Below are 23,988 nucleotides of genomic sequence, written 5' to 3'. Positions count from 1 at the left end.
AGGTTGATATGGGATTTAGAAAGTAATTAGAGAGAGTAATTAGTACAGTAATCTAATTACAATGTTGAAGATGTTATTAATTACTTTTTTAGAGTAACTTACCCATCACTGATTATAGCTGATAAACTAGAGCAGAATTTATTATTTCAGGTCTCAGTAGTAACCCTTTCTGGACAACATTTTAATGCAAGACCTACTTCTGTGTGTGTTATTTTATTGTATAACAAGTGTAAGGATATTTCTGACAACTCATTTTTAATTAAACAAGTCAAAACATTTATAGATGAAAATGAATTTGTTTACATTTCATAAGGCCTATGCAATATCGGTTTATTACAGTCCGAGCTCTGGGAAACAGGGCAAATAACCAGAGATTTCCATTTATGGAGAGGTTATATTGCAAGAATAATGAATGTAGGAGGAAGCAGAGCTAAGGCTGCGTGATTAAATGTAAACATGTTTCAGTCCTCCTGGCTCCTCTAATAGAGGGATGCCTCAAATGTCACTTAGTAAAAGAAAAATAGAGTGTTTGCATCTTCACTTTGTAATGAACTTCAATAATCAAAACCATATATGTGTCTCATTTCTAATTTTACTCTTACATCAAACATCTTTGCTTGCTTTTCATGCATGCGTGAAGCTCACAGATGATATGAGATGCAGAAAGAGTTTGAATTGCACTGATATGTCTGTGTGTGTGATGCTTTTGTATGTTGAAAATGACTAGGACACATTCTTGATGTCCAAAATGATACCACATAGGATTTAAACTGAATTAAAAAATGCAGAAATGAAGACTTTAAGACTCTTTAATATTCATTGATGGGCTCTTAGTGAATGTCTGATTACTATACTCATTAGGTTTCTTCTTAATGAACACATTTGTCACTGGTGGAGGGCTTCAGGCGCAGCTGTGGTCTTAAAAAAAGGCAGGAGCTGGATAATTGTCCTGAACTTTTATGCCATTAAAAAAATATCCACTGCAGTGTGCAAAACCTCCATGAATTTCTTATGGACTGTACCTCTTTTAAATATTAAATGGACATAAAATATGTTGTAAAAATAAAATGTATCCTTTTTGTTTGTGGAAGGGTGGTGTTGGCAGGGCAAGTAGCTAAAACTTGAGCTTGTAAAAAAATTCAGTTACACTTTAGAATAAGGTTCATTAGTTAATGCATTAACTAGCATAAACTAACAACGATCAATACATTTGTTACTGTATTAGTTCATCTTTGTTAACGTTAGTTAATAAAAATACAGCTGTTCATTGTTTGTTCAAGTTAGTTCACAATGCATTAACTAATGTTAACAAATACAACCTTTGAATTTAATAATGTATTAAATTGAAATTAATATTAACTAAGATTATTAAATGCTGTAAAAGTATTGTTCATTCTTAGTTCATGCTAACTAAGGTAGTTAACTAACTTATTGTAAAGTGTTACCAAAAATTCTTATTGCTGAGCCTTTTTGTTATGTAAATACAATAATAAAAAATAAGAACATAATTTCCCCATCCTTACAAACATGTTTTCACTGCAATCAACATTCCCAGCATAGCATCATTATTACACGCAAAATAATTAACAATGGTAAATACACAAAAATAACATTTTATTTAACAAAAACCTAGGCTAAATATAATATTGCACGGTTTTAAAATGCAAACTGTGATGTAGAAAATGTGATTTTTTTTTCTTTCTTGGAATAAGGATATCCTGAAATTTTTGGTGGTTTAAAGGGATAGCTCACCTAAAAATTAAAATTCCATCATCATTTAAAGATGATATTTAGAAGAATATGGGTAATCAAACAGTTGATGAGCCATTTACTTTTTCCCCATAATATGAAAGTCAATGAGGCCCATCAACTGTTTGGTTACTGACAGAATATCTTCAGAATATCTTTTGTGTTCAGCAGAAGAAAGAAATTCATACAGTTTTGGAACAACATGAGGGTGAGTAAATGATGACAGCATTTTCATTTTTGGGTGAACTATCCCTTTAAAGCAAACAAACTATTTCAGTATATCAGCCACTAGCCTCTGTCCTCAGTTTCTTCAGGATTTCCTCCTGGCTGATATCTGCAGTCACCTTGATAACCTTTTCTCTGGATTTTGAGCCCTATGATGCAATTGAAACCATATTAATAATGTCTCATTCTGCATATTGGGCAGAAAACATTCAAATACACCATATGCTGACCTTATCTAATGATACTTGACTCTTCTTCAACTCCAGGACTTTGGATAAATATCGCACCAGTTCCGCGTTGGCCTCTCCGTCTGTCGGAGGAGCAGCAATGGCGACACCCACCGCCTCCTCGGACACATCTGCCACAAAAACAACGGTTGTGGTGCATGGACTCCTCATAGATAAGCGCTATTTCTTTATTCATATATTTATGATACTCTACCTGTGATTGCGTTTTGTTTGGCCCCGGGTTTAGCATGTATTGCTATTGCAATTGTCCCGTCTTTAACTTTAGTTACCGGGCCTGGAGGTGTCTCTGGTGGTTTGGGGTTACTTTTGCTCTAAATGGGAATACAGTTTTAACTTGTTACAAGATTAATCTCTTTAATTGACAGTCAGAAAATCATTGTACTACTAAAGTCAACACTTGACTCATATTAAGGCCAAGAGCCGTTTGTAAGGCTTGTAATCACTACAAATACATTAATATTCATGAAGAATCCATTGTAGTATGTAATGAGCCCTACCGTCTTGTCCTTTTTAGGCATCGTGTTGTATTGCGAGTAAAGTGTGAGTTTCCGCGTCAAACGCGTTTGACTGCACGATGCTGAGGGGTGTACGAGTGGGAAAAAAGATATTCGAACAAAACCGAGAATTTGGGAATGCATGAGCTAAAAGACATAATCTTGAGTGAGAGTGACCAGCATGAGTTTCTTGTGATGATAGCAGTTTGCCGGTCGCGCGCATGTCAACAACACATGCATATACGTTTAGAGCGTCAAATATGCGCGCTAAATGCGCAGAACAGTGTGCAGTTTTTTTGCTGCAGTGTTTGACCAGATATTTCATCTGCTAGCTTAAATTATATCAGTGTATATATATATATATATATATATATATATATATATATATATATATATATATATATATATATATGTTATTACAAAACATTTTTTGTTGTGTTTTTAGATGTAGTAGTAGTATAATAATAATAATAAAAATAAAATATATTTACATATATTATAATAATTAATATAAGAGTATAATTAAATAAATAACTGATATTAGTAGTAGTGATTTTATTTGTATCAGTAACAATAATAAAAGTATTATTAAATAAGAACTATTAGTGTTGATTTTATAAGCATTATTAATGTAATATAATAATATAAAAAAGAAATTCTTATAATATATTAAATATATTATAATGCATATTATTAACGATGGTTATTAGTAGGGCTGATTTTGATAATAATAAAAATAATGATGATGATGATTATTATTGTTGTTGTTAATAATAAAAATAATTCTGTAGTTGTTGTTTTGTTTCTTGTCTATTTTGTTCTCCTATTATTTACAAAGTATTCCTTTCCAGAGATCCCTCCTCCAAGATGCAGTTTAGTTCCTCCTATTTTCATCCAGCTAAAAACCTGGCTGTTCACACTGAGACTGGCTCAAACACTTTGTCACTGTATGCACAGCTGTCAAAGAGACTCATCTGTGTCTCCAGGTGCTAGAAAAACACACCATTTGGATTTCTCAACTCTAGTTGATTTTGCCTTTACCAAAGCACAAAGGGAAGTTTCAACATGGAGAACAGCTTAAGCCATGAAGCAGAGGAAAATCCCTATCTGTGGTAAGAACTGTTTTTAAATACAGAAATATGTTTTAGATGCGAAAAGTTGGAGTATTTTCCATTCAGTTTAGCCCTGAGTGCTTTAACTAATTCAAGTAAAATATATTCTCTCATCAAGCACTCAGGCACAGCTTTGAGTTGAGCTGACAATTCATAACTGTGTCAGATGTTTCTCTTCGTGACTAGACTTGTCTTTACACAGACACGTTTGCTTTGATCCCAAGGTCTTCAGTGTATATTCACAAAATCCTGTGTGGGAATTATATATTAATGTAGTTTACTGATGTTTACTATGCCCAAAGGCAAGCTTACTTTTTTTAAATCCATACTCAAAATGAGACGTATGCTTATAGAAACCCATGTGAGCACATAGTCTACAAAAAGTTTTTCAAGTTTTCAGAGAACACCGTCTCTCAGACGTAAATGGAGAAAGCGCTACGGAGGCCTGGATGGCAACAAACTGCTGGAGCCAAATAAGGAGGACGAGACAAGAGGTACAAAAAAGAATTACTGTAACAGTGTGTCATTTAGATGCCGTGAACTTGGTGATTTCCACTGACAGTGACCCGGGGTGTGGGCGTCACTTCAGCTCTGGGAAAATATTATATTTATTTTGATCATGGATCATGAGTCACTGTCAAATCCCAAGTATTACCACTGATCTCACATTAGCAGGATAACTCCAAGATCAGTGTGAGAGAGCTTCTGAAACTTGGCCAAATGAATGGGACAGTTCTGCAGATGTTTTCATTTAAGCAGGCTTGTGGTCAACATCTGGGCCATAAAAATGTGCAAAGGCAGTGGGTGTGTTCTGGGGGAAAGTGCGTGGCAGACACTGAAAAAAAAAGTCACTGTTTGGATTTAAATTGGCAAATACTTAAGAGTCAATGCTTGGATTTCTAACATGTTATATGTTTGGCAATAGTTCTTCTACCTATGGAGTGTGTAACCATGTAAGAAGCCATATTCCAGGATGACAATGTCAAGATTCATCAGGCTCAAATTATGAAAGAGTGGTTGGGAGGAAGCATGAAGAATCATTTTCACGCATGACCAGACCTTAAATTCATTGAAAGTCTTTGGGATGTGCTGGAGGAGACTTTACAGAGTGCTGGACTGTCAATACAAGAACTTGCCCAAAAATGGATACACCTCTTAATGGAAATAAATGTTATTTCCATCAAGAGGTGCATCAATTTGGTCAAGCAGCTTTTTTTCATTTTTATTTTAATCACTCAATTGTCCTCGGAAAGCTAATGACTTATAATGAATTAATTGATTTTATAAGTGCACTGAAACTTAGCTTGTTCTTTACTTAAACCACACAAGCAATTAATACAGCCATTTTACAAACAGTTTGAGTTTTTATATTCATTTCGACAGCATTTTCACAATACATATTGCTTCCTTACAGAAAATCATGTAGCAAAGGCTTGTGGCAAGGAGTAAAACTCCTTAGACTATTATGGAGCACATTCACATTGTTTTGTAAACCATATTTATGTTATGTGGGTTTCCTTTAAAAGAAACACAGTTGAGTTACATTCTAGTTTCACCCGAAGGGGTGGAAGCACTGTCTGCATAACTTCGTCTGGCATGTACCACCCTAGCTGGGCACAAAATCAACTTCCTGAGGTGAGGATGGCTGTAAGAGCCCTCAAAATGCTGTTGTTGCAAATAGCTTTTACATCATTTATTAAAATTTCTGTGGCCATCCTGTACGTTTGTATGTTTATTAAAGGCATAGTTCACACACACACACACAAAAAAATGGAAATCACTGTTGTGACTGTCTTTCTTCTGTGTAACACAAAAGAAGACATTTTGAACAATGTTTTAACTGTTTTTGTCTAAACAGTGAGAGTGAATGGGGTCCAAAACAACACTGTATCCCATTGACTTTTGTTTTATTGATAAATATCTTTTTTTATGTGTCTTGCGCAAGAAAGAAAGTCATACAGGTTTGGAACAGCATAAAGGAAAAATGATTTTAATTTTTGAGTGAACTATGCCTTTACGATTTATTGTTCTTTTGGATGGAAGATTGAGAGTAAAAATAGACAGATTACGTCCGTCCCCTATCCACAGCACCATGGTTTCATATGTTTTAGCTTTCAAAGAGAGTTATTGTGTGGGATTTGCTGAGGTTTTGGACTGAGAGGACAACATAACACAAACAATGTCTTAAACTTGCAAGAAACCTGGTGTCCTAGATTCTAAAATAGCCTCATATACATTCTTTGCTGAGGCAATGCTTAGTGGTTTTCAACTTTGAAAATCCGTTTTAAATCTCGCACTCACAAATAAGCACTAATCTTAATCTTTAAACCTCTCTCAAGATTCAGCAAAGGAGGATTTTTCTCATCCTGGCTTCTTATTCTTTTACCCCCCACTCATTCAGAGAATGGAGAGATGACAGATGCCCTCAGAAACAGGAACGCAGACCCTGTGAAGTTTACTGCGTCTAAGGTACGTGCTGAGACCTGCATTGCTCTCATAACCACACCCACACATAAACTATAAAACAAACCTGGAGGCGGAAACTATGACCAGCATTATTAAAAAGACTTAGGCCAGGGACATTTCAATACACCTGTGCTAATGTGCTGTTTCACAGCTTTCTAAAATGAGACTCATTCAGCTGACGTTTGCCAAAGAGATTCCAGGTTCAAAGTTAAGCTCAAATGGTATAATGTTGATTATTACTCTTTTTCCCTCCCTTTTTCTTTAAAAAAAGTGGTGAGGTACTTACAATGGAAGTGGATGGGGCCATACAGGTGAACTAATATATTTTAATGTCATTTCTATTGAAATCTGTATGTCACACATATATATATATATTTGTTATTACACATTTGTAATGATTTTGTAATTTAGAACATTTAAAAATATTTAACACTAGAAAACGCTGCAGTTAAAATTATAATCAAGTATTTTACATGTGCTTTAGTATGTTAGTCAGCACATCAAAATAAGTGTACTGCTTTAAAGCACAACAAAAGGTTGTCAAACAATGATTTAAAATGTACTTTAAAGTAAAACTTTTAATTTGACATTATTAAAAAGTGCAGTTTTTGAAACTGGGCTCTCTTAAAGTATACTTAAATTGCCTTCACAAGGGTTTTGTTTACATCGTGCAGCATCAGTGAGCATTTTAATGTTTACAAAATGGCTCCATTCACTTCCATTGCAAGTGCCTCACTGTTAGCCATATTTCTGCTTCTTCTTTCTTTTCGAATTAAGGACGATTTTTTTTATGTGGTATTCAACATAATTCCACAAATGTGTTTGAATGAGCTTAACTTGTATTGAATCCTGAATATTCCCCTAATTCCAGTGTGCTTGACTTTAAAGGCAACTTTTCTGTGCTGCTTAGCGTAGCATGTCTGTACAAAGGCAAAAAGTTAGCATGTGTCTCACCTGTAATAAAATCCCTGCCCTGTAGATGTTGTTACAGCTTGAGGCTAACATTTGTTAGCTAGCATGCTGACATGAGAGAGTAATATGTCTCAATATGTTTGACCGCAAACCTAAACACCTGCAATTAGTTAGACTTCAAAGACACGTCTGGCACCAGCATTATGTTGCATGTATTCCATCAGGCTTCAAAAGGTGTAAAACACTTAGATAAGCTAATTCATCATTACATCCAGGGCACTATAAAAGCTAGTTCTCGCTCAAGAAAAAATAATGCACACAAATGCAGACTGTTTGCCTGATGCTAGTCTATATATAGTAAATTTTTCCTATGCAGCCAAGCTCTCAAATTATGTTTTTTTATTTTATTTTTTATGTTACTAGGAAACAAAATCCGCAGGGAACATTCCACAATCTGTGCCAAGAAATACCTTTCCATCCCAGAGGCCAATCAATTACGTCTCTCCAGGCTCTACAGGTGAAAAAGCAAAATGAAACAATGTGTGCTCTTATCTCCAGTGGCACACATGTCTGCCTCCTGTTAATTCCCTTTTGCTTTTATGTACCTTTGTACACTTGCTTCCTTTTGTTGTAATTATTACAGCTCTCATGAAGCAGCAGTGTATTCAAATTTCTCAAACATTCTGGTTAGTGTTTGTTCTACACTTCTAACCTTCTAAGTACTAAATATCTGCAATTAATTGGGCATTTTATTATTATTTTTTTTAAAAACAATGGAAGGTTAAAGTTTGAAAATCTCTCAATGATTTTTAATTGACTTTGAAATAACATGTGGTATTCTAAAACAATGGTGCCATTGTTATATTTGCATGCTGAATTGTGATTGGTCTTCATTTATACATTTATTTGCATTATAAATTGTGATTGATTTCATCTGCCATACATATTTAATTGCTGCCTTCCCACTGCACAGTAGCTGGCTTACACACATTTAGTCTTAATCATGCAAATATCCTAATGTCTTTTAAATGGCATATGACATTATATTACCAAAGCATAATTGCTTATATAAATGTTATATAAATATAAAAATGTATTATATTACGTATATTATCATTTTTTTAAAATTTTCTTTACGTAATATTTGATGTACACTACCATTCAAAAGTGGGGGTTTTAATACTTTAACAATGAATACATCAAGGAACAGTAAAGACATTTACAGGTTATTTTGACCTTCTATTCCTCAAATAATCCTGAAAGAAAAATGTACCCTGGTTTTAAACAACTGTTTTCAACATTGATAATAATAAGAATTTTTTTTTTAGCATGAAATCAGCATATTAGAATGATTTCTGAAGGATCATGTGACACTGAAGACTGAAGCGTAATTATGATAAAAAAAATATCAGGTTTTCGTCACTGGAATAAATTTACATTTTAAATTATATTCTAACGGAGAATGGTAATTTAAAATTATAATACTATTTCACAATATTACTGTATATATAATCAAATAAATGCAGCCTTTGTGAGCATAAGATTTTTAAAAAAAACACCCCACACTTTTGAACAGTATATGTACAGATAGTTGCCTAGCAAGTACTGTCTGGATTCATTTTTCCGCTCTAATAAAATTCCCATTCTTTTCCCTAGGCATGCCATCTTTTATAAGCAACGGGGGCACAAAACGGCAGGACAAACTTCAAGCTAGCCAAGCCTGGCAACACTTGGGCCGACCAGAGACCCATCAAGGTCATTTTAAGAAAAAAGTGTGAGTCTCAAAGCATTCGCTTAACATGCTTCACAAGCTACTAGCCATACAATATGTATATTGACTGACTATACACAACACTTTGTTTTCCAAAAGGGCTGCTGATGTGCTCTTTGATAGTTTCGCCTCTGGGGGAAGAGTCAACTGCAATCAGTTCTTTGAGGTACTTGAGAAGCAACATTAATATTGGTTAATATTCAAAAGTGCAGGATGTCATATCTGTCTGTACATTGACAGGCCCTGTGGAGCTCAGGAATCATCCGAACAGACCCGCGGATTAAAGACTGCTACAGCCTGATGCGGAAACTACAGGAAGCAGATGGAACTGTTGACAGGAACACTTTTCACAGGCCAGACAGAATAGATCAATAGTCAAAGAACATTCTAAATCTAAATCACCCCTAATCTTTTGTGCTGCTAATATGCCTTATTTCTGAACATCTTGCAGGTGCGTGACAGGCTTTGTGTCTTTCATCCTGAAGGCATTACAGGGAAGATTTGTCATTCCAGATTTCTCTACCTTTGCAGAGGAAACACAAAAGCTGTTTATTAAATGCAAACAACTGTCCCCTGTGAAGGTGCGTCAAATCCGTTTCCGCTGTTGTTTTTCTTTTTATATAACAGTCTGGTGTGCAAAGAAGACTTGAAGTGCACAGGTTATTTTCTAATGGATTTTTTTCATGAAAAATATCACAACGTGACTCATATCCTGTGTATTTATGAACAGGAGAAAGAAGACGTAAGAGAGAGCAGCACAAAATGGGGCATTTCAGTTTGTACTGTGGATGGGCAGAGGTATCACACAAAAGTCCAATTCAAATGATTTGAATATATATCATTGTTAGGAGCTGTGTAGGCTGTAGTAAGCGTACAATCGAGAAGGATAACAAAAGGAGTCTTTAATAGTAAATTCCACACCTAGGAGAATCACTGCTCAAGAAATAACCACGGTTAACTTAAACACAACCACATTAACATTGAGGATAGCGGATAAAGAACATCTCTCTCTATGGCTCTGCGTTACGGCCGGCCCAGCTATCAGTAGGCGCCGGCGGAGCCGCGGTAGCCTCCCTGAGAAAACGTTTTGGAAAAGACGGGCTATGGACCCAACCATTTCTATAGGAGGGGAGGGGAGAACTCCCTCACATGGTACAACCCATGCTGAGTTGCGCGCTGTGGTGGCAGAATGCGGAACGTGTGTATCCTAATGTAACTAATGTGACATTGAAATGTAAAAAAAAAAAAAATTAAAAAAAAAAACTTTAAAAAATTCCTCGACCGGCCCAAAAGTGAAGCGGCCCACCGGGAATACTCCCGATTCTCCCGATTACCCACTCCGGGCCTGAACACAGGGCTTAAATAGAAGGGAGAGTAATCAACTGAACAGAAACAGGTGCGTTACATAGAACTAATTAACAACTAAGGAAACCAAGGGAACACAGGCAAACCAGAACAGGGAAAACAGATCCAAAACACAATGAAATTAAACCAAAACAGACCATACATGTTACACACATATATATTCCCCCCAAAATATCACACTTTTATATTAATATTAAGCAGCACAACTGTTTTCAACATTGATAATAATAAGAAATGTAATGTAATGATGCTGAAAATACAGCTTTGCATCACAGGAATAAATTACATGTTAAAATATAAGAAAATAGACAACAATTATTTTAAATTGTAATAATATTGTGCAATATTTATGTTTTTACTGTTTTATTTTTTTCATCAAATAAACACATCTTTGGTGAGCATAAAAGAACTTAAACTTTAACTTCTAAACAATATTGAATATATATATATATATATAATTGAAGGTTCAGCTATAGTTCATTATATTATTTTTTATATAAATATATATTATATAAACAAATATATACAATTTCAACTATAAATCTTTTTTCAGTTTGCCTGTTGAAGTTTAAATGAGATGCTGTTGTTTTTGGACTCTAGACTTTCCTTAGGAGACTGGGCTGAACCTTGCATTCTGGGAGAGATATCCTGGCCTCTCATATACGGCCTCGCGGTGGACCAGCAAGGATCCGACTACGTGCACAGATTTGTTGGAATGGAGGAATATTCCAAATATGAGTCTCCATTTACCCTGACCAAGCAAGGTAAGTTCACTCAGTTCATTCCACATATTCCATTACCTTGATTTATGTCCAGTTCTGGATTCGAGAACATTTTGATGTTAAGTTCAAAGATTTTTAGGCTTCATTGCAGTAAACTTGTTTACAGGTGTTCCTCATAGTCCGCTGGTTGAGACAGGAGCCATTATCTGCACTTCTTTATTACAGGTAACAACGTTGCTTGCTTATAAAAGTACAAAAACGTACTTTTATTGACTGTTTTTGTCCTGAAACAGCTGGCAACCAGACAAGTCACTGATGAAGAAGAAAAGTACGAGTCTGTAAGCTTAACTTTTACATCAGCCAGCTACATGTAATAAAAAAAGGCATAAAGCAATCTTTCAAGCAAACCATTCTCACGCAGGTTTTGAATATCATCAGAAGACTGTGCAACAAAGAGCATGCAAACCTAAACTGCACCAGGTAATTCTATGAGAAATTGATTTTTTTCCTGAGCTGTTTTCTGTTTGTTGGTGTTAATTTCAACTGTCAGCATTGCCATTGCAGTTATCAAACCTTGCGAAAAGACATCATCCGTCTCCACGCTCTTTCATTTTACTTGCAAGAGAAGAAAGTAAGTACTGGATAATTCCTCGTACGATCAATTTTGTTTCTACATAGCAAAACTCATCTGTTTTTAATAACTAAACCATGCATTCCAGTGCTTTCCGGAAGGTGTGGGGATTAATTCTACACTGGATTTACTGTTACAGGTATTCAGATTGACATATATTCTTGAAAAGGAAGACTACATGATTACATTTTAATTTTGCATATATCTTAGTGTTTATCGACAGAAGTCACCTGCGAGTCCGGCGCGGCACTGGCCGCAACCCTAGCTAATGGAGGACTGTGCCCTCTGTCAGGTGACCAAGTGATGTCCCCCCACGCCGTCCGCAGTGCACTTTCCATGATGCAGGTGGCTGGAATGAACGATTATTCCAGAACATTTCATTTCAGGGTGAGTTTGTGACTAAGCTGATATATGAGTCATATTTGTGTGATATATTGCAGGCTTTGCATCAGCTCAGTTTCATTTCCACCCAAATACAGTTTAAATTTACTCCCACATTTCTAAGAGACTAGTTCAAGTAATTAAATTTGTTTACACTTTCATCTAATTAAACTAATTAACTAATTAAAACGGCCCCAACCCTGCCACATTAATTAGCAATAATGGTAACAATGGTCAGTAATGAACATCAGTGGAGGTGTCCATGAATTAAACAATGTCTGTAAGAATTATGTATTCCCCTACTGCCCTCTAATGGAGACAACCCAAATTGCTTTATATTGTCACTTTAAAGGGTTGGTTCTCACAAAAATCACCCTCAAGCCATCCTAGGTGTATATGACTTTCGTCTTTAAGCCAAACACAATCGGAGTTGTATTAAATAATATCCTGGCTCTTCCAAGCTTTATGATGGCAGTGAATGGTACCATTTTTCTGAAGCCCAAAAAAAGCGCATCCATCCATCTTAAAAGTAATCCATACGGCTCCAGGGGGTTAATAAAGGCCTTCTGAAGCGAAGCGATGCATTTTTGTAAGAAAAATATCACAATTTCACAATGGTAAACTGCTGAGGATTTTAAGCAAAATTGAGGTTGGATAATATTATTTGCATTCAATATAATCCTGCGATACAGACGTCTGTGCCTGCCAAGTCCAGTCAGTCTGGTGTTGTGCTGATCGTGGTTCCTGGAGTTCTGGGACTCATGTGCTGGTCACCTGGGCTGGACTGCAATGGAAATTCCTGGAGGGGTGTCCATTTCTGCGAGGTAAGGTACATTTTTATGTAGTAAGCTTGTTTAGAGAGATTTTACCTGAAAAGGTTTGAGAATTTATGTGAATGAAAAACATCTTGAAATTTCACATTTTCAAAACACATCACATTTTTTATTCTTATTGTATTTTTGCAACTCTGTTTTTGCCATTAAGGCATTAAAAAGTTATATTACCACTACTGTATTAATATAAAATTAGACCCTTTTTAGAGTTTTTGTTTATTTTATGTTTATCTAAATACTAGTGTACTCCTAAATTCTAATGAAATTAACTTTTAGCAGATATATGAATTTACAATTTAGTTTTTCTCAGACCAAAGATTTTGATGACTCATCCTGCGCTATAAATGTATTCTCTTTTGTATAATATTGCCTCTCCCCCTAATACCATAGCCTCTGACTAGCCCTCTGACAAACTAAGCCTATTGTCTATTGAAAAAAGGGTCTGGTCTTGAGAAATTGGCTACTATTTATTGTCTGTTTTGTCAAAGGAGCTGGTTTCAACCTTCCAGCTGCACAGTTTTGACATCAGGACTCCCCTCAGACAGGTGCTGTGTTACAGACAGTGGAAAGTGGAGTCAGAGGTCTGGTTAATTGTTTTTATTTTTAGCTTACAGAATTTTATTTCAATCATTTATGCAAATTATTGACACTGTTGGGGGATATGGTGGTAAATAAATATATTGCTTTCTTGAAATACAGGGATACCAAATCATGAATGTACTCTTAGCTGCTTACAGAGGGGACATGGTGTCTCTGCGAAGGTAGGACCACCAAGATATGATATGGAGTTGCAGGGGGATCTCACAAAACCTGTCAGATAGTACACACACACGTCATGATAGCTAAAATTCATATTTGAATTAATGGTGAACTACACTGAAACCAAGAGCTGATTCATCTTTCATAGGTACCTTCTGTCAGGAGCAGATGTGAATGCTGTGGATTATGATGGCCGGTCAGCGCTGCACGTCGCGGCTTCTGAGGGCCGTCTGGATGTCATTAAGTTCCTGGTGGAGAACGCAGGTGCAAACTGCACACTCAAGGACAGGTAACTTTGTGAAAGTCGTGCAGGACACGACTATTATCACACGTCACAGCATTTACCAGCCAGCAGGACTAATCTATGCTGTGTCGATGATCACAGGTGGGGTAACAACGCATTACAGGAGGCCATGAGATGCAATCAAGACCCTGCCACCCAGTGTCTGAAGAAATACACAGATTATGAAGAGATTAAATACTAATAACTCATTGAGTGCATTCATTTAGAATTGATATTTACATTCGAGATACACATGTAGATACAGATTATATTTAGAATGAAGAGGAGGTTATAAAGAGCAGCAAAGGCTTGGATGGAAAAGTCTGTATTTTGCTGGCAACAGTCCCAGATAAACTCTCACTGCTTATATGGAATTATTGAAAGAGACTGAAACCTTGTTTTCCCAATAAATTCTGCAGCAGCATGTGTTTACTGGTTTAGCACTCAAACATTATACATCTGCACAAATTCAAGTGTCATCATATTTTTGCTGTAACTTTTGGATAAACAAGTGAACACACAGTTTAACTGTGTTAAGGGTATGTACCAAGCGGCCACTTGTTTTATCAATGTTGAAAATAGTTGTTTGCGTTTGTTTGGTCGATATAATGCATCCTTGCTGAATAAAAGTATGCATTTACTGTATTTATTTTCCCCTTTTCATTTTATTTTGCTTTCTCCAAACTTTAAAATGGCAGTGCATCAGTTTTCACAGAAATATTAAGCAGAAAAAATAAACTGTTTTCAACATTGATAATAATATGAAATCAACATATTAGAATGATTTCTAAAGGATCATGTGACACTGAAGACTGCTGTTTAAAATTTCAATTTTGCCACCACGGGAATAAATTACATCTTGAAATATATATTTTTACAATAGTGTATTTTTGATCAAATAAATGCAGCCTTGGAGAGCATAAGAGACTAAAAAAAATTAATAGTAGTGTATTTTATAAATCTTTACAATTTAATAATTATTTTGGTAACACTTAACAATAAGGTTTCGTTAGTTAACTACATTAGTTAACAGACTAATAATTAACATTAGTTAATGCACTGTGAACTAACATGAACAAACAATGAACAGTTGTATTTTTACAGAGATTAACAAATACAGAAACAAATGTATTGCTCATGGTTATTTAATGTTAGTTAATATATCAACTAATGTTAACAAATGAAACCTTATTATAAAGTGTTACCATTATTTTCTACCAAAACTCTTTTTGTAATTACTGTTTAGGCTACACTGTGTTGTTTTATGACCACATGCCCATTAATATCCAATAACTATTTTGTAGTCAATTTCTGCCTATACAGAAATTGCCTTTGAACAAAACCCATCTTGAGAAAAATTTACTGGAGTAAAGAGTGTGAAAACTCTTCCCTATAGGCTAGTTATTTATGGAAACTTTTAGAATATAAGTTCTTAAGTAGGCTAACACTGCCCTACATCTTCAAAACAGTCCTCTGTACCACCTTCTAGTGAAATTCCTGCAGTAGACGGACACATGTAACCGATGAGTGACCTCTAGGACTGTCATAGTTGCAGGATCTCAGTACAGCCCCACCAATGAAATCTGGGCAATGTCCCAAGGTGCAAAATCACAGTACAGGCTACATTGCGACGGACGGAAGAGGGTGGAGAGCAATGTGGACTCACAGGCAGAGATAGTAGCATATCCTACAGACTGAACCATCCCGACACGTTTGTTCATGTGAAACATTTGAGGACGAACGCGGATAAGAATGTCAGTGGCAGGATTGAAGAAACAGTTTCACAAAGCAAGTCAGGTAATACGAAGCTTTTGTGCGACGATGCAAACAAGATTTATTTCAGTGATCGAGTCATTAAAAAAAAGTGATACAGCCTTGACTTTGTTAACGGCGCTTTAAATCGCGGCTTTAAAGAGTTTGAACACTTTTTTGACATACTGAGTTTGTTGACAGCGTGAATAGTGTAATAGCAATGCCCGAATCGTTAAACAATTGTTCTTGTGAGTCGGCTCTATTTAACGAATCAGTCGAACTGCTTCACTAGCGAGTCTGACTGAATCGATTCGGTGGTTCTTGAGTGAACAACTCGATTCATTGAACTGGATCATAGGACTGGGTCGATAACAGCAATTTTACATTTAAAACGTACGAAAATATTTTATGTTTACGGCAGACACATAAAAACAGAGCTGCATTTTATTAAAACGTGCAAGTTTTATTTAGGTTGTAAATGACTTTTTTCCCTGAACTGAATCATGGCAGCAGCGCAAATCTGACCTGAGATATATTTTACAAGTAATAATGAACTACACCCATAAAATGATATCGTAATTATGTATGTCGTTAACAATGTGATGTGCCTTGAACCATGCGATGACGTAATTACCTCACGACATAAAGAATCGCCGAATCCGTTTTGAACCGATTCCTTGAAACGATGCATTCGAAGGAACCGATTCTCGAACATTAATAGGACTTTTCCTCACTTCATTGCAATCTTTTTCTGTTCATCACATCTAGGCTGTAGTCAACCATGCGTGACCTCACGGCCCAGTTAATGATGAATTGTCTTTGTGTTCACAACCACCTCACAAACATGCAATATTAAAATATAAAGGGCATTAGATTCTATGTAAAATGTAAATGTTTAAATTCAGTAGTTCCACACTAGAACTGTGCTTCTCCCAACTTATTTAATCAAACATGTCCTTCTCACTTTGTGTTGGTGAATTATTGTTAATGCAGAGATTTGAGTACTGAGTGTGCTAATATGAAAACTTGAGAGAAACAAGCCATGGGTGTTGTCTGGTATCTTGGATCCAAAGTCCACTTACTATCTGCTATTGTTTTTGTTCATATTGAGTTCATTGTGGATAATAAAATCTACTGGAATTTATAATAAAGCCTGATCATTCACTCCTGGAGTTTTTGTTTGCAGTGTTAGGGACGGTTTCTGGGTAGCCTACTCAAGCCGCCAAAGTATGTTTTCCAAGGTCACATTCTTTCGATTCGCTCATGGTGATCTGAATTCTCTTATTGTTTTGGATTCATTGGCCAAACGACTGACCTTCATAAACATTTTTGCTTATGAACCACAGGAAACGGATGCTCAGTCATCATCACAATGTTTTAAAAACGGCAAAGCTTGCGGATTTCCTGGTTTTGTTCTGAAATGTTGTTGACATTGGATTGTTGCTGTTATTGGATCAGCCACTCTTTATCATATCATTGTGTAAAGATTGCTATTAATCTATAAATGTAATAATAAACCAACTCTTTCTGTAGTGTCCTTTAATTTAATCTTATATGTTATAAAGACTATTATGTGCTGAAATAGTAACTACTCATGATATTAAGGACATTACAGACAGAGTAGTGACTATTTAAACACATAATAGTCTTCATAACATAGAAGTTGTGAAAAGCTATTATGTGTCAAAATTGTGAAAAAAGTGAAATGTTCATCTGATTAATTGAGTCCGATCACATATCTTAACTCAATGCATAAACCTTTTTTGTTAAGCCCACTCAACAAATAAGTAATATTAGTTTTCCCCCCTCTTTGGTTATCCTTACAGTTGCTAAAGGAAAAGATCAATGGAGTTGAAGGAACAAAACTGGATGAGGAATTCCTCAACATGGAAAGGGTATAAATATCAATCCCAGCAAAATAAAGAAGATAGTTTATTTAAAATATTCAAAAATCTGGATGCATAAAAACACTTTTTTTTCTTTGTCTATTTTATTGATTGCTTTATTGTAGAAAACTGATATTACCCACAAAATGATTCTTGACCTTGTTCCAAAAACTATAGGATATCTTCAGCCAAACCCAGGTATTTCATATTAAAGGTTATTATTTTTTAGGTTTATTCAGTGTTTTCTTTTATTATGTTGCTGATTCTCCTTTTTTTTGTTCTTCAAGCATACAGAGCAAAGCTCAGCATGCTCAACACGGTGTCCAGAATGCGCGGGCAGGTGAAGGCTGTGGGCTATCCACAGACAGAGGGCATTCTGGGAGATTGCATGTTGCACTATGGCAATGAGCTTGGAGCTGAGTCTGGTTTTGGTATGTTTGCACAATAATGAAGCACAATGATGTTGTTTACTGCTTTAAAATGTCAAAATATCAGTTTTGAGTTTGGCTACAATTGTAGGTTATGCTCTGTTTGAAATGGGAGAGGCGATGAAACAAGTAGCGCAGGCAAGAGACAGCATGGATGCGCGAGTGAAACGAACCTTTATTGATCCTCTGCAGTCCCTGCAGCACAAAGAGCTGAAGGAAATTGAGGTCAGTCCTAAATATATATCATTTTGATGATAAATTTGTATGCTTCAATTTACTAATGCTCAGATTATCTGTCCTTTTGCAGATGCATTTAATCCACAGCATGAAAGCATTCGTGTAATGTTGTGATTGTGTGACTTTAAATGTATTCTGAGCATTTGAAGTGAAAATAGTATGCGTTTTTTCATTCTGAATGAAGACATAACCATAGCTTTCCTTCTTTTTCTGGTTGTCAGTATCATCTGAGAAAACTTGAAGGCCGCCGTCTAGATTTTGATTACAAGAAGAGACGTAAAGGAAAGATTTCAGACTCTGAAATGAAGAAAGCACTCGAGAAGTTTGAAGAATCCAAAGAACTGGCTGAGAGAAGCATGTTTAATCTCCTAGAGAGAGATGTAAGTTAGCATATGTATAAATACACCCATGACCAAAAGTGTTACAGTGACATAAATTTTGTGTGTGCAAAGTTTGTTGCAAAAAGCTCATCCTGTTTGTTTTACAAAAGCGTTTTATAGTTATTGTGGGATTACACAAATAAAAGTAGGCCCTTTACAGTTTAGAATGACGTATTACTAAATTGATCGTTTGACATTTTTGTTTTAGGTACAACGGATGCAACACCTCTCAGGTCTTTTAGGAGCAGTAATAGACTACCACCGCCAGTCATGCCAGATTCTAGAAAATCTCAGGAGCAATTTGCAGAGCAGGTTAGAATCATGATTAGTCCATAGACGTCAGAGTCCTTGTACTAACCTTGGTTTCATTTAATATGCCCTCTTATTTTCCCCCTGTATATAGGATAACAGATGCAAGCAATAAGCCCAAAAGGGAATTTGCATCTAAATCAGTTGCGAGCACAGTGTGCTACACGGATATTTATGGACTTTCCGCCTGCTCGTCAGGACAGTCATCAGGTGTGGTAATAGGTTATTTGATTGTGTTAAACATGAACTGTTTAACTCTTTCTGAATGCTCTGCAAGCTGAAATACTGTATTATGTACCACAGATACTGCGATCACTGAAGCTTTGAGTGAAAAATGCAAGTAATTTTAAATGTGATACACAAACTCTCACTCTTTTTTTTTTTATAGGTAGTTGGAGGTACCCCAGCAAGTTTTGCTACTAATGTCTTTCCATCTTACTTTAACAGATGCCCCGGTTGTGGTTCACCCTCCTGGGAAAGTCAACATAAACCCTCAAACAACAGACATGCCAACCAGAAACAGTGAGTAAGATAATTTTGCCTCCAAAAAAATGTCTAAAAACTTCTGCATCGTATGTATACAGGGCATTCAAAAGTTTGAAGTCAGTAAGATTTTTTTTAAAGAAATTAATAATTTTATTCAGCAAGGATGCATTAAATTGATCAACCGCACAGTTAAGACATTTATTGTGTTACAAAAGATTTCTATTTTATATAAATGCTGTTCTTTTGAACTTTCTTTTCATCAAAGAATCCTGAAAACGGGTTTCAGCATTGATAATAATAAGAAATGTTTCTTGAGCAGCAAATCATTATGTTAGAATGATTTCTGAAGGATCATGTGACACTGAAGACTGGAGTAATGATGCTGAAAATTCAGCTTTGCAAATAAACATCTTAAAATATATTCAAATAGAAATCAGTTCATTTAAAATTGTAATAATATTTCACAGTATTGCTGTTTTACTGTATTTTGATTAAATAAATGCAGCCTTTGAGAGCATTAGATACATCTTTACAAAAAAAATTTTTTATTTAATAAAAAATTATATTTAGGACAGGTCAGAATAATAGTCTAAAAAATATGAGTTAATAATCCTATTTTTTATTCAGTTTACATAATGCTTCTTTATTTAACAGTTTTTAGAGGTTTAAATATTGATTTGCAATGTGGTCTTAGGCTTTAATTTGCTATATATTAATATAATATAATAGTATATTAGTAACATATAAGTATATTAATATAATAGTAACATTTAAATAAAGAAGGAAACTTACATATTTGTACTTATTTAAATTTTTGCTGTAAAGTGACCTTAACCTTGAGACAGAAGCTGTATAAATAAAGCTTATTTTCTTGATGTGTGCTAGATGATAGCGCTCACCCCTTGGATCAGCCTTGCTGTCGGGCACTTTACAGTTTCCAGACAGAAAACCAGGGAGAGCTGGACTTTAAGGAGGGTGACATCATCATTTTGACCAGCCAGATTGACGAGAACTGGTATGAGGGTATGATCAGAGGGGAGTCTGGCTTATTTCCCATAAACTACGTCAAAGTCCTTGTACCTCTGCCACAATGACGGTGGGAAAGCACTGCATCTGGACAACATGAACTTTTCAAGCTTTTGGAGATTCAGAAACTTTGATTATTTGATAAAGAATAATGTGTCAAGCACTTCTGAGCCCTGTATATTTATCTGTATGATCACTATGCAAAGTCATCTACCCTGCCTTGTATTCCTTATTGATGATTTTGTTTTATGAATCTCAAGATGTTAAATAAATCTGCTGCTGTATTAAAGTCTTAAATATCCTTTATATTATAGCCTATGTGCACTATGAATGTTGATCCTTCTCAGGAGCGAATATTTCTATCTTTATTTGTCCTAAATAAAGATAAAAATAAATTCCAATGTGCACTGAACTGCATTACAATCTGCTAGCTGAAATATCCAGTGTTTTCACTATGAAAATGAATGTAAATCAAATAGTAAAATAACTTATGTTTACTTGCTATTTAAGAGTTGTACAAATATTTGAACGAATATTCCTTCTCAGACGTGTTTATTAAAGCAAACTTTGCCACAGAAACGCTAGTTGCCCTCCCCACACCTAGCGTTGCTGTAATTCCGAATGTTTGCCTGTTTTGAGCCCAGCGGCGCGCCGTAGTGGCGGTTCCTCACTGGAGCCACGGATGTTCAAACTCTGTTGATATGAAAAAGTTTTACTTTCAAATAAAAGGATACATTTACTCAACCACCGTGGATGTATTGTGAAGTGTTTACCAGCATAGCGTTCAAATTTTCCACACTTTTTATAGTCTAAACCAAGGGTAAGTAGCTAGCTGTTGCTAATCAGCTGATGAATGCAGAAACTATTAGCACAACAACACGAACAGCAACAAATAAGTGCGAATTGGAGAGTAAAAGACATTTAACGAGCGTAACTGGTTTATTCTAAATGTTTCTCGTCAGAATTAGCTGTTAAAGTCACTTTTATGTAACTGAACCTGATTCTTTAAAGTTAAAGATGATTGACATGAACTAGCTGCTATGCTTGTTGTTGGCTAACTTGCATAGAATGTAGGCAGAGTCATTGAGGATATTTTAAGATTAGTTTTGGCACAATTCAGATTATAAATAATAACCCCGACTAAGAATAGCACCATCCCCTGGTTTCACAGACAAGGCTTAAGTCGAGTCGCAGACGCATGTTTGAGTAGTTTCAACTGAAAGCAACTTGCACTGATATATCTTAAAATATGTCAATGCCATTGCTTTGTCTCAAGATGAACACCTGTAATGTTTTTTTCTAAGGCATGTTTATAAAAGCTACACAAATGTCCTAATTGAATTAAGCCTAATCCTGGCTTAAACTAAAACCTGTCTGTGAAACCGGTCACATAAATGAATGTACAGATAATTTGCTGTCTGTACAAATAAAGTGTAATCTTTTAGTGTGTTGCTAATCATAAAAAGTAACAAAATTGCCTTAACAGCACTTTAAAGTGCAGCTTTAGTTATTTTGAACTATTTTTCCTGTACTGTTTTTTATTGAAGTGAAGCATCTATTATTAATGTCAAACTTAGTGTTGATAGTGTTGTGCACCTGACAGCTGTCCCATCTTTTTTTTCTCCTGGCAGCCGTCGCTATGGAGGACGTCACGCGGCTGGTGTCGTCAGGTGACTGTCTGAAGATCTGGGACTCGAACTCCATGACGGTGGTGGAGCAGTTCAACCCTCACAGTGCCACACATCCAGTGGCTCAAGTGTGCTGGAGCAGCAGCAGTATCCTCTCTCATTGTGAAATCACTCTTTTTTCAGCATCACTCGCATGTCCCACAGTAATGCCAGTATGCTTAAGACATGATAATGTGTGTAGCATCTTTTAGAAGAGATATTCGCTTTGGTTTACCAAAGTGAAGTGTGCAAGTTGACTCAGAATTGCCCGGTATGCCATAGGTTGGACCAAGGGTTTTCAAACTGGGGTATGGGGAAAAGTTTAAAGAAAAACAATGTAAAAATAAATACAAATATATAATAAAAATAGTTAAATAAATAATACAATTATATTAAAGTCACCATAAAATCAAATCGACAATTATTATTATCATTATCATGGAATATTGCAGTATGTATTATAAATGATTTGTCTGTACACGTCATTATTTTTTTTTTAAATGCATGTTCCCTTGGAATCTCCTCTCTGATGACGAGGGCGAAACAATCTGTCACTCACATGAGATCACAGCCGTAGCAAACGGCAATTCCCCATGGACAAAATCAAGTCCCGTCCTACGTTTTGTCTTGTTCGAGAAGCCGTTTCACTCGGATATATGTCACAATAGGGAAGTAAAGGCTCGCAACTTCTATTTCATGTCGACATTTTAAAAAAAAGAGAAAGAAAAAAATATTAAAATTATTAAAATTGTTAAAATAAATACATAAATAATTGAATAAAATAAATAAAAATTAGATAGAATAAAAAAAACAGTAAAAAAACAAAACAAAACAGTACAGTACTAGTAGAAAAGAACGCTTAATGTAACAATAGAAACTTGATCTTTTTTAAATAATCTTTTAAATTGGTATTGTGTTGTATACCAATTTAAATGAGTCAAAGTTAGGTCTTTATACACTAAAATATATAGCTGCCTTTTAAACTTTAGGCTGGGGATGCATGAGGATGATCATATTTGTGCATTTGTGGCATCTAATAGATTAAAAACACCTCGTTTGGAGAAACATGGTGCATAAGTATTAATAACAGAGCATTTAGTTTTTTTATTATTTCATAGATGAAAGCGCTTTGCCTTGACAGTGTTCAGATCAGTACCTGGTCAGTGCCAGCAGTATAGGAGACAAGCTGGTGGTTTCCAGTCTCAAGTCGTCGCCAGTTCCAGTGATGGAGCTGGGTGAAGGGGTGAGCTGACAAACTTGATATCTTACTGTTTTTCAATATATCAAGATTATGTGTCTCATAATGGCCTTTTGTTTATAGAAAAAACAAACCCGTGTCAGTCTGAACTCCACGTCACAGTTCCTGGTCAGTGGAGGTCTGGATAACAGCGTTAATATCTGGGACCTAAAGACAAAAAGGTTGCATCGAACCCTTAAGGTATCGTATTGTCACAAACCGTTTGTAGTCGTATATTTTGCATATTTCAGGCATAACTTCAAGTTACAAAACACACTCAGGGGAAGGTTTAGATCATCTACTAGACAGACATCTACATCCTAATCCATTTCCTTTGTCTCTTTCTGTATAGGACCACAAGGAGGAAGTGACATGTGTGTCTTTTAATGGAGGCGATAGCTATATAGCTTCAGGCTCCACTAGTGGAGATATCATCCTCCACAGTATCACAACCAACCTGTCCAGCAAACCCTTCGGCCATGGGCCAAATGTGGTGAGTTTGACTTCTTTAAGGCCCCGATATACTTCAAGCAAAACATCATATGTGACATAATTTTGAACAAAATCAGGCCAGAATAAACTATGTTTGGAGTTGCTATACAGCTTGCAGTTCAAAAAAGCTTGCCAAA

The 23,988-nt window shown here is 35.7% G+C and overlaps 4 protein-coding genes across 7 annotated transcripts; 3 read left to right on the top strand and 1 right to left on the bottom strand.

Moving 5' to 3' along the window:
• Positions 1-241: 241 nt before the first annotated feature.
• cUnh15orf40 (chromosome Un C15orf40 homolog) lies at positions 242-2,967 on the bottom strand. Its single transcript, XM_079858437.1, has 4 exons — positions 2,720-2,967; positions 2,416-2,533; positions 2,205-2,332; positions 242-2,123 (listed from the first exon to the last, which is right to left on the bottom strand). The coding sequence occupies exons 1-4, from the start codon at positions 2,858-2,860 to the stop codon at positions 2,031-2,033; spliced, it is 480 nt and encodes a 159-aa protein (XP_079714563.1). The 5' UTR covers positions 2,861-2,967; the 3' UTR covers positions 242-2,030.
• On the top strand, positions 2,247-14,880 carry glsl (glutaminase like). Of its 3 annotated transcripts, none has more exons than XM_079858434.1 (22): positions 2,247-2,349; positions 3,568-3,828; positions 4,222-4,322; positions 6,230-6,297; positions 7,630-7,723; positions 8,863-8,980; positions 9,077-9,143; positions 9,218-9,330; positions 9,429-9,558; positions 9,708-9,775; positions 10,943-11,106; positions 11,231-11,289; positions 11,358-11,402; positions 11,486-11,544; positions 11,629-11,695; positions 11,784-11,834; positions 11,906-12,082; positions 12,769-12,900; positions 13,398-13,490; positions 13,609-13,670; positions 13,817-13,957; positions 14,054-14,880. In XM_079858434.1, the coding sequence occupies exons 2-22, from the start codon at positions 3,782-3,784 to the stop codon at positions 14,151-14,153; spliced, it is 1,956 nt and encodes a 651-aa protein (XP_079714560.1). In that variant the 5' UTR covers positions 2,247-2,349; positions 3,568-3,781; the 3' UTR covers positions 14,154-14,880. The 3 variants fall into 3 exon arrangements, with proteins under 3 accessions (XP_079714560.1, XP_079714561.1, XP_079714562.1); XM_079858435.1 differs by having other exon boundaries at positions 2,277-2,378; positions 3,770-3,828; XM_079858436.1 differs by having other exon boundaries at positions 2,283-2,349; positions 4,229-4,322.
• Positions 14,881-15,309: 429 nt separating this feature from the next.
• On the top strand, positions 15,310-21,201 carry sh3gl3b (SH3-domain GRB2-like 3b). 2 transcript variants are annotated; one of them, XM_079860248.1, is made up of 11 exons: positions 15,310-15,748; positions 17,530-17,598; positions 17,715-17,787; positions 17,877-18,020; positions 18,109-18,242; positions 18,476-18,634; positions 18,843-18,946; positions 19,038-19,153; positions 19,247-19,279; positions 19,391-19,465; positions 20,315-21,201. In XM_079860248.1, exons 1-11 carry the CDS (start codon positions 15,704-15,706, stop codon positions 20,521-20,523), a joined length of 1,161 nt encoding a protein of 386 aa, XP_079716374.1. In that variant the 5' UTR covers positions 15,310-15,703; the 3' UTR covers positions 20,524-21,201. The 2 variants fall into 2 exon arrangements, with proteins under 2 accessions (XP_079716374.1, XP_079716375.1); XM_079860249.1 differs by lacking the exon at positions 19,247-19,279 and having other exon boundaries at positions 15,313-15,748.
• On the top strand, positions 21,133-23,912 carry nedd1 (NEDD1 gamma-tubulin ring complex targeting factor; the record flags this gene model as incomplete). Its single annotated transcript, XM_079859763.1, has 5 exons — positions 21,133-21,275; positions 22,087-22,230; positions 23,271-23,365; positions 23,444-23,560; positions 23,712-23,912. Exons 2-5 carry the CDS (start codon positions 22,095-22,097, stop codon positions 23,910-23,912), a joined length of 549 nt encoding a protein of 182 aa, XP_079715889.1. The 5' UTR covers positions 21,133-21,275; positions 22,087-22,094.
• Between the last annotated feature and the right edge of the window lie 76 nt (positions 23,913-23,988).

Source organism: Squalius cephalus, assembly GCF_949319135.1.
Source record: "Squalius cephalus genome assembly, chromosome: 23".
Classification (NCBI taxonomy): Eukaryota; Metazoa; Chordata; class Actinopteri; order Cypriniformes; family Leuciscidae; genus Squalius; species Squalius cephalus.
This window is presented reverse-complemented; position numbering and strand designations above follow the sequence as displayed.